This window comes from Muntiacus reevesi, chromosome 1 (assembly GCF_963930625.1).
Source record: "Muntiacus reevesi chromosome 1, mMunRee1.1, whole genome shotgun sequence".
In the NCBI taxonomy this organism is placed as follows: domain Eukaryota; kingdom Metazoa; phylum Chordata; class Mammalia; order Artiodactyla; family Cervidae; genus Muntiacus; species Muntiacus reevesi.
The window spans coordinates 82,057,528-82,067,312 of NC_089249.1; the positions used below are offsets into that span (position 1 = coordinate 82,057,528).

The 9,785-nt window shown below is 60.8% G+C and overlaps 1 protein-coding gene across 3 annotated transcripts; it reads right to left on the bottom strand.

Moving 5' to 3' along the window:
• Positions 1-238: 238 nt before the first annotated feature.
• ZNF687 (zinc finger protein 687) lies at positions 239-8,780 on the bottom strand. Of its 3 annotated transcripts, none has more exons than XM_065904300.1 (9): positions 8,644-8,780; positions 3,516-5,638; positions 3,186-3,364; positions 2,622-2,798; positions 2,362-2,524; positions 1,871-2,203; positions 1,664-1,776; positions 1,330-1,471; positions 239-1,192 (listed from the first exon to the last, which is right to left on the bottom strand). In XM_065904300.1, exons 2-9 carry the CDS (start codon positions 5,619-5,621, stop codon positions 695-697), a joined length of 3,711 nt encoding a protein of 1,236 aa, XP_065760372.1. In that variant the 5' UTR covers positions 5,622-5,638; positions 8,644-8,780; the 3' UTR covers positions 239-694. The 3 variants fall into 3 exon arrangements, with proteins under 3 accessions (XP_065760372.1, XP_065760381.1, XP_065760386.1); XM_065904309.1 differs by lacking the exon at positions 8,644-8,780 and adding an exon at positions 8,444-8,519; XM_065904314.1 differs by lacking the exon at positions 239-1,192 and having other exon boundaries at positions 1,437-1,571.
• Positions 8,781-9,785: the final 1,005 nt, after the last annotated feature.

Here is a 9,785-nt window from a genome sequence, read left to right on the forward strand (position 1 = left end):
CTTGGTCAGTAACTACCTCACCCCTCAGGAAGGGCCTTCCCAGCTTTGTCACTCACCTCCCTCCCAGACGCGTCCACACTGTCACATAAAAAGAGGAGCTTGAATGGGGATTAAACCACGAGCAGTTTTAATGGTCTGGTTTTCTCCCTCCCATTTCCCCCACTGTTAGTATTATTACTACAAGAATAAAGGATTCCTGAGAGCCTGTCCCCCTCCTCTCCCTGGGACCCCCTTGACAGGACTCACCCCACCAACCCCCCTCCCCCCTGGATTTCTGGGGAAAAAAAAAAGTGAAAGGCACTGCAGGGGTGGGGGCTGGAGTGCCAGTGAGTCTGAAGGGCATGCTGGGACACGGATGGGGCCGCCACCGTGCCCACAGAGGCGAGGAGTGTCCCTGACCACCCCAGGATCAGGCCTTCCATCCTCCCCCCACCCCCGTCCCACATGGGGGGCTGCAGCAAGAAAATAATTAGTGTTGGGCTCAGAAAGAAGGAATGGAGGACCCACTCTACTAGGACCCAAGGAGGGACCGCAAGTAACTACCATCCTCAAAAGCTGGTTGTCCTTGGGGGTTAGCGGAAGAGGAGGTGAACAAAACGTGAATTATAATGGAGCTCCCCAGCCCAGGGACCAGGCAGCAGCAGTGACCCAGGGCTCCCAAGGAAGAGGGAGGGGCTCAGTCCAGGCCTGGGCCCTAGTTGTCCCCGCTGCCCCCTTGCCGAGCCCTGATGAACGCCATGCCGTGTGTGCGGAAATGGGTCTTGAGGTTGAGAGGGCTATCGCAGCTCTTGCCACAGACCTTACAGGTCAGCGGGCCTCCTGAAGCAGGCAAGGGTGACTCTCCACCATCTGGGTCGGACCTGGAAGGAGGAGGGGCCTCTTCCTCCCCATCCCCCAGGCCTAGGGCACTGGCACTCCCCACACCCCGTTTCTTCTTGTGGCTGATGAAACGGTGACGGCTCAGGGAGCCAGGTGAGGCAAAGCACAAGCCACAGTCGAGGCACTGCTGGGCACCACCGTCCACCCTCAAGCCCACCACGAGGCTCTGTTCTGCCGAGCCGCCGCTCCGGTAGCGCAGGGGGCCGTGGCCACCCGACCCGGGTACGCCCCTGGGGGACTTGGCTGGAGGTGTCGTGCTGTCAGGCTCCTCACTGCAGGAGTCTGAGGACTGGCGGCGCTTCCGTCCCGGCCCCTGGAGAAAAGAGGAAAGGAACTGGGTGTCCAGGTCCCACGACCCCGGCACCCCCACCCCGCGCCCTGAGGCCGCGTCCACGTCCCGCAGCCTCCCACTCCCACCGTCCTTGCTCGGCAGCTCGGGCCTCCGCCTACCTGGGCTCTGGCACCAGGGCCCCGAGCCAGGGCACTCCCCCGGCCAGGGGACTGGGCCCCGAGCGGCAAGCCGTGCCGGACCTGGACGTGTTTCTCCAGGATCAGGCGGCTGCTGAAGGTGCGCTTTCCCTCTGTGCAATACCTAAAGGGGAGAGCGGGCGGGGTGGGCGCCGGGGCACAGCCCAAAGACCAAGGCTCGTGGCTTGAGCAGAGGGAGGCCTCAACCGTCAGTCCACTCAGACCTAAGAGGCAGGTGGGAAGGTGTTTTGGGGAACCAGGGTCGGGGGCACCCTGCTGGACAGAGAAGAGGACAGGGGCACAGGGTGAAGGTTACCTGCAAGGGTAAACTCGCTTGATACCCTCGTGGTTGACCCTGACGTGGCGCCTCAGGCTGGGGGCCGAGCAGAAGGAGCGCTCACACAGGCGGCAGGGGAACTTTTTCACTGACTAGGAGAGCAGGCAGTGGGGGATCTCAGAGCCAGGCTCCCACCTGGGACCCCGTCCCCATGGCCACACAGGCCAGCCCAGCGCAGCCCCTCACCTTGCCGTGCTCCTTCTTCATGTGACCCACATACTCGTCACGCTCAGGAAACCAGGAGTGACAGAGGCCGCAGGTCCAGCCTCCCGGGCCGCCCCCCCCGCCCTTGATGCCTTTGCTCCCCAGCTCTCGCCGGGGCCGTTTGCTTGGGCGAGGGGGCTCGGGGGAGCTGGGCGGCTCCTCCTCTTCTGAGGTGGAAGAAGATTCCTCAGTAGGGGCAGCGGTCCCTGCCCGAGACACAGCCAGCTCCTCGGGCTCTGTCTTGGGGGTCAGAAGGGCACCCCCAGCTCCTTTCCCAGCGGTCTCCTCCCCCGGGCGCCCAGACTGATGGGTGTTCTGTGAGAGGGAGACAAGGCGTGTGGCTGTTGGTGGGGGAGGGCCTGGCTTTGCCCAAGTCCTGGCTTCTCCCCTGCTCCCACTTCCAGAGGGGTGTGTGATCTTAACCCCGGATTGATACAGCTGAGCACCCCACCTCCGTCCCTTGACTCCTGTACCTTGAGATGTTCCAGCATGGTCCTTTTTTGGGCAAAAAGCAGAGGACAAGATGGGCACTTGAAGACGCTGACACGCTGGGGCAACAAGTGCTGGTCGAAGTGTGAGGAGAGGAGGGGTTTGTGAGTGAAGACCGTGTCACACATGGCGCACTTGTAGATCATCCTGTGTGGAAGGAGGGGACAGTGCCAACATCCTGCCCCATCAAGGCCCAATCCCCACTCCTCCCACCCCACCCCTATGCACCCTCCCCAGGTCTCACTTGGCCTGCTGCGTGTGGAAGCTGGGATGCTGGGTGTAGAGGTGGGCGTGGGCGCTGGGTGCAGACTTGAAGGCCATGGGGCAGATGGGGCACTTGTGGAAAACCTCGCAGTGTGACGTCTGGATGTGGGACTTGATGGAGTTCACACCCCCAAACACCACTGCACAGCTGGGGCACCTTGGGGAGAAAGTCGGAGGCACAGCGGTGAGTGGGGGGCATCCCTACAGCCACCCCCAACCCCACACTCATTCTCGGGGACCGGGTGGCCTGAGAAGTTAATCAGCAGTGGACCATGAGCAGGTGGAGGAAGGAGCCACAGAACCCAGTCCGGGAGGGGAGGCCTGTGGAGGTAGAGCTGGTGTTGCAGAGGTGGCCCTGCTCACTCCTCTCTGTGGGGAGCAACGGAAAAGGAGAGAGCTCAGGCTGCACTCGTCAACACAGCACGGCTGAGTGATTCAGCAGGAGAGACGGGCCCGCCTTCTAAAAGGCTGGTCCCAGGAGCCACGAGATCATCAAGTACAGGAGGAAAAGTGTTGACATATGGGGAGAAGGTGTGGGAGGCACCTGTATCCTACGCGGCGAGAGAAATGTAGGCAGGCCTCCCGGAGATGGGTCTGAAAATTGGCTTGCAGAAAGTTGCCCCCACACTCAGGACAGACGTGGGGAGGTCGGTTCTTATGCATGCGCTGGTGGGCGCTGAAGCTGCAGCGATTGGGGAGCATCATGGGGCAGGTTGGGCACACCTGTCGAGGGGGTCAAAACAAGGTGAGTCTGTGAGGAGGGGCCTGGCCTGTCCCTCATTCCTTCTAACCAAGCCCACACACCTTCCTAGACCCTGTCCCCATGGCACCTGGCTGTCCCCTTCCCAGGGAGGGGCTGTGAAAGGTAACTCACGTTGCTGGTGGCCCCAGGGGCGGGGGGCCCGAGCTGCTGGAAGTGGGCAGCCATGCCAGCCTTGTCGCGGCACTGCTCCTTGCACTCCAGGCAGCGGAAGCACGTGTAAGTAGAGGTGGCAGGCGTGGTGGGTGGCTCCGTTGAGAGCGGCAGCACAGGGGCCTCGGCGGCAACTGCAGTAACGGCGGATGTGGTGACGGCCCCCTCACCCTTGCCCAAGGCGGGCAAGGCTGGAGGTCCGAGGGCAGGTGGGACAGCCAGCAGGGGCGTGATGTCCGGCTGCCCCACCATCTGGTCCAGGGCCACCGGCCTCATGACCAGATGTGAGCACTGCATGACGAGCCCCTTGTCCTTGTGCTCACGGGCATGCAAAAGCAGGCTGCACTTGTTGAAGAAGACCAGGCGGCGGGCGCAGTGATTGCAGGTGACCTCAATGCGCATGCTCCGGCGGTCATAGTGTCTCGCCAGGCTCTTCTCCAATGAGAAGGCATCCCCACACTCAAGGCAGCGGTAGCCCGTGGGTGGCAGGGCCAGCCCAGCCTCAGCTGGCGGACTCAGGTTCGGCCGGTAGGCAGGCAGCAGGTTCTTGCTGTTGAGGATCTTGTTGAAGGCCTCCACCAGGCTGGACTGGGTCCGTGAGATCACCGTGCCACCCGCTGCCCCCGGCCCAGTGGCCGGCTTAGAAGGCTGCACCATTACCACCGAGGCGCCATTCACCTTCTGCCCCCCTGTCCCCAGCCCTGTCCTCCCCTCAGCCTTGGGCAGGGCTTGGGGCACCAGACCCAGCACATTCTTAGGCATCGTCTTAGGGCTGGTGGCAGTGCCCCCGGGCAGAACCACCGCTTTGCGGGCCACGCTGGCCGCCATCAGCATGGCAGTACTTGCATTCTGAATGGTGGCCACAGGCAGCACCGTGCCCTTGAGCCTTGTGCCGTCACCCAGTTGGACACTCACCACCTTCGGACCCTCAGGGGCTGGGGTTGCCGGGGACAACTTCAGGAGGTTAGCCTCTGCCAGGAAACCCCCCTCAGCCAAGGGGGCAGGGGGATCAGGGTCTGAGGGGACCCGGGTTACAGTCCTTGTGATATTTCCACAGGATGTTTTAATAGTCTTGATCCGCACCTTGAGGGGCCGAGAGGAGCTGGAGGCGGGGGAGTCATTGCTGTCCTCGTCTGCAGCCTCAGCTCCACTGGAGGGACTCTGGGGACTTCCCGGGGAAGACTTGTCTCCTGGTCCCTCATCCTCCTCCTCCTTCAGGGGCTGACAGCTGGGCCCTTTAGGGGAGGCAAGCGGGCTCTGGTGCCCCGGAGACTTCTTGAAGAAGGACACCCCTGCCGCCTGGGAGGGGGAGGCACTGGCAGGGACTCCTGTGGCCTCAAGACTAGTGCCTGAGCCTGGCTGGGCAAGGCTCTGGGGATGAAGGGGGCTGCAGCTTTCCTGCTTCAAGGACCCCAGCAGTGGGGGAGAAGTGGGGGGCAGCAGGGTTGGGCCATTCTCCCGGGTCAGCTCAAAGGGAGAGGGGAAAGCAGGTGGGGTCAGGGCCCCTTCCCGAGGTGGGGAGGGTGCAGAGGGAGGAAGGGGATCAGGGTGCTCCCCTGGCTCAGGCCCAAAATGAGTAAACAGATCCAGCGGAGCTTTACTTTCCAGGGATTTTTCTTTCCAGGTACCCCCACTGGGAGGAGCTGGAGAGCGTGGGGTTCCTGGAAGGGATGGCTCAGGGCCCCCAAAACCATTCTGCATCAGACGAGGTCCCAGAGGGCCTTCCTTCGTCACTCCCCCAACCCGGGCCCCTTCCCCTCCTGAACTCCCAGCCAGGGACTCTGACTGCTCAGGACACACAGTGTTCTTGACGATGACGCTGACTGCTGAGACGTCCGGCGGTGGCAGGCTATGGTCAGAGGCCTGGGCGGGCCCCCCAGGGCCATCTCCGGCAGGAGCTGCTGTTGCTTCTCCAGAATCACCTCCTACACTGGGTTCAGGCTTCCCGGAGCCTCCTGGCCCCTCATTTTCTTCTGGCCCAGAGTGGATGGCTTCATTTGCGTCAATGTCAGGGATGTCAAAGGCAGCAAGGAGGTCATCAAAATCAGGGGTCTTCATGTCCCCCATGGCAGTTGGTCCCAGACCTGAGAATAGGGGAAAAAGTGAGAAACTGAGATGTCTGAAAGCAGGAACTCTGGATCTCCTCCCTCAGGATCTCCATATACATTCCCTCTCAGAAGCCCATGCACACTGATTTAGGTACACCTCCATCATAGTGCAAATCATACAGAGCTGATGGAGGCACCTGTTTTGCCAAACCCTAAAACTGGAAAGGAAGGTAGCATGCACATTCCAGAGAAAGATCCATAGAAGATCCAGAGAAAGCAAAGGAAAAGAGACGTCTCAGAAACACAGCTGAGAGATAAGACAGTAGAGACGGAGGGAGCTCTGCGAGCGTCCTGGTGAAACCACCACAACCCCTCCTGTGCCCAGCACAGAATCAATCAACTAATCAATACTACTATTAAGGAGGCGAATGTACACAATGCTCTAGGTTTAAAAGCTCATTCACGGCAGCCTGGGATCCATTCATACTCTTCATGGATCTTCTGGGGGTCCACAAATATCTGAAAGGCCATATGCACAAAAGGGCAGCAACTTAAGCCAAGATGCAAGGATCGATTCCAGTTCCAGCCTTATCAACAGCCTACTGGATAAGCAAGTTATTCAACTGCCTTACTCTTGCTGTCTGAAACAGTGGGCAAGCAACTTGTTTAACACAGGGTTGTTCTGAGCATGATATGAATCCTAAACCTGAGAGTCAGAACCCACAGAATAACTGATTATTACAGCTAGGACAAGGACATGCCAGGCCGAGAAGGCGCTGGGAGAGAATAAGCACTGAAAATCTAGGGCTGGGGTCAGAGACGAGAGTCAGGGGTCAGGGAAGGTCAAGTCTGGGCCACTTGGGGTCATTACTGGCACTTGGAGATCTAGCTGGGTGAACAGGGAGAAGTGGGTTCAGGGAAGTTGCCCAAGAGACCCAAATGGAAAGAATAAGACACAGGAACAGAAAGAGACAAAGAGAAGAAGCAGCAGAAAACCGTGCCGGCAGCCTGGTCACAAGGGCCCAGCCTAGGCCTCTGCTGTCACAAACACCTGCTGCTCCCTCACCTGCCTTCCCAGGAGTGCCTGGCCCTCCCCTCGCCAACCCCGCCCCCGCCTCCCCATCTTGCTCTCTCAGGACTAAAACTCCAGGGTATGAGCTTATCCAGCACAGCTGCCACAATGGGGAAAAGTCAGGCCCCTCACCCCCGTCATTTCTCCTCTGAGCGCCTCACCTCGGGTTATCCCCAACTCACACTCCTCACCCTTTTCATTTTCCCTTGGCAACAGTGGCCCTGGAAGGCTCAGCCAACCCCCACCTGTCCCAGTACAAGAAAAAAAAAAAAAAAAAAATCCCAAGAGACTAAAGCAGTACTAAACCAACAGGGTCAGCCGAGAGCCTGTGGGGGACCCAGGTCTGTTCCCTATCTCTCTCTCCCCACAGTGTTTCTATATCTAGGAAGAAGCAACTGAAGAAGTCTCTTTCCTGCCCATTCCCTGCCCAGGATGCAAGCCATTTCCCAGGCCAATTCTCTCACCTCCTTCCAGCCTTTAGACTGTAACTGGAGAGAGTCCCAGCAGGTGGCAGCTGGCATTGCTGGGACCAAGGTGGGGGTGGAGGGAGAGGGTACCAACTAGAGGAAGAAAGGGGAGTCCTCCCTTCATCCCCCTCTACTTAATTCTTCAGGTTCTGGGTTTAAACAAAGCCCTCTACCCTTGTGTCTGCCCTGCTGGATGGCTGCAGCCCTCCCCTGCCCCGGCGCCCTTCCCACCCTGAGAGGCCAGAGCCGCCTTCCGCTTCGGCCCTCAGAAAAGTGGGCTGGTGGAGCACAGATCAATGGGGGCTATGAGAATACACCTACGAACTTGCCTCCCCCAAGCAACTCCCTCTTTGACGTCCAAGCGACTTAGAGGTCATCGGATAGTCAGGAACAGGCAGTAGATCAAGCAGCGGAGCTCAAGGCCGTAGAGGCTTCCCCCGCCCCACAGTCCAGGCCTTTCTGCGGCTGCTGCGCCCTGTCTGTTGGGCTCCAGCCCCCCTCCTTCCCTCCGTTCTTCCCCAAAAGCCAAAGGAAGGAGTTGAACAGGAAGAGGGTGAACTGGCTTGGGTCGGGTGGGGGCCCCGCGTCCCCTTCCCTGGCCCGGGGCCTGCTGCGCAGAGGAGGGCGAGGGGCCGGCGGCCGGGGGCGATTAGGCTGCCGCCAAGCTGGGCAGCGGGCTGAATTAAGTCTCTGCCATCTGCCGAGGACCTGCGCGGGGAGCATGTCCAGGGGAGGGGGCGGAGTGTACATGGGAGAAGTCAGAGGGGAAACTGAGGCGCGCCGCCGTTCTCTAGTTCTCACCCGCGTGCGAAAGGAAGGACGGGCCTCCGCCAGGCCAGGCCAGGCCCTTAGGGAGCTGCCGCGCCGCACCTCCCGGCCCAGGACTATACCGGAGTAGGGGAGGCGTGGAAAGATAGTGGGGAGGGGACAGTCTCTGCCTGACTCGCAGCTCTCCAGCCGGGGTCCGTCCCAACTCCGACCTCCTTCCCTCCCTCCCTGCGCAGCGCAGCGCAGCCTCCTCCCCGCGCGGACTCCTGAGGCTCTATCGAGACCAGAGAGGAATCGGAAGGCGCGCCGCGGCCCGGGGCTCGAGGTTGAGTCCCGTCCGGGCCCGGACGCTGACCCGGGGTGCAGGCTCCGCTCCGGCCTGGCCCAGTTCCCCCGCCCCCACCTCCAGCCCCGGACACGGACACCATTTTAGGTCGCGACATCCCGCAGCTTCCAGTCCCCGGGCCGCGCTTCGGACACCTCTTGGGCCGGGGGCGCCAGGAGTTGGGACCCCGACCCTCCCTCCACGTTTACCCTGCTAGGGGTTGTGCTTTCAACAGGCTGGGAGTTTCGCCCACCGGCCCCAAGGAACGGGGGCGGCATCGGGGCCACAGTAGAAGCCATCCCGGGGGGCGGCGCGAAGTGGGGGGGGGGGGGGGTAGTTGACCAAGTGGGGGAGGGGCGGGGGTATTTACCCGCCCCCCCAGGGGGCGGGGCCAAAGGCGGGTATTTACCCCAGACACGCTTTCTTGTTCCGCTCCCAGTGCGGGCCGAGACCCGGCGGTCTCCCCACGGCTCCGGCCGCTACCGCCGCCGCCGCCGCCGCCCTCTCCACGACCGCCGCTACTTCCTGCTTCTCTCCGGTTCAGCCTCCCCCTCCCTCAGCTCCCTTCGCGTTCCAGGTCTGGGCTGCCCGCTTTCGCACTCGCCATTGGTCAATGCCCCCGTCGTTCAGTACTGCGCCCCGCCCAGCTCCACACTGGGTTGGCCTTAAGTGCTGCCGCTCCGAACCAGCTCCGTACAGCCTTCCCGGCATCATTGGGCAAGAAGCTTGGTCCTTCTGGAGATGCTTCTCCTCATTGGTTGCGCCGGGGCCCACCTGCCCCCATCTGTGCGTCTCAAAAATGATTGACCTCCGCGACTGTCGCTTAGAAAGAAACCAATCTGATTCCCTGCTTTCCTACTGGAGGCGGTGACTAACCCAGGTGCGTCTCCGCCCCTTCACTCCCTATTGGCCACGATCCAAGAAGCCTGCAGTTCACTTATGCAAATTTCAGAACCCTCTGCTTTTTATTTGTTGGGCATTTTGAGGAGAACCTCGTTGGCCCTGAGTGGAACCCGGATGTGTGGGTTCATTTGCACTGTTTTCTCAAGCAACACCCCAATGTCAGTCTTTCCGTGCAGAAGTCACAAAGTGGGACGTCACCGAAAGCATCACGTCATCTGGTTGACCATTTCCTCACGGTTTTCCCCCTATCTAAACCGTCATATAATCTACTTGGATGGGATCTTCGCAAGGGCTAGTTCTTGGGCGATGGCGTCAACCACTGCTCCTCCCTCTGCAGGAGGGCTCGTAGCGGGGGCGGGATTTGTAGTGTGGAAGGAACAGGCACCTGAAGCCTGGGACGGGCTTGCAGGCCGGAAGTAAGGCAGAGGTGACGTTAGGGTGCTGGCGTGGCCAGGTCCATTTCAAAAGGGATCTTAAAACGGCACTGTGGTAGGCTTCCTAAGCACGGAGATAGGGGGTGGAGAAACTCGCCCCACCTCCGTTACCCATTTAAGAGTTCTCGTCTTCCCCGCCCCCAGCACGGGTAGTGGGGTGGAGTCGTGGCCGGTTTTCCCGCGCTTTGTGGCCCCGCCTCCTGAAGGCGGAGGT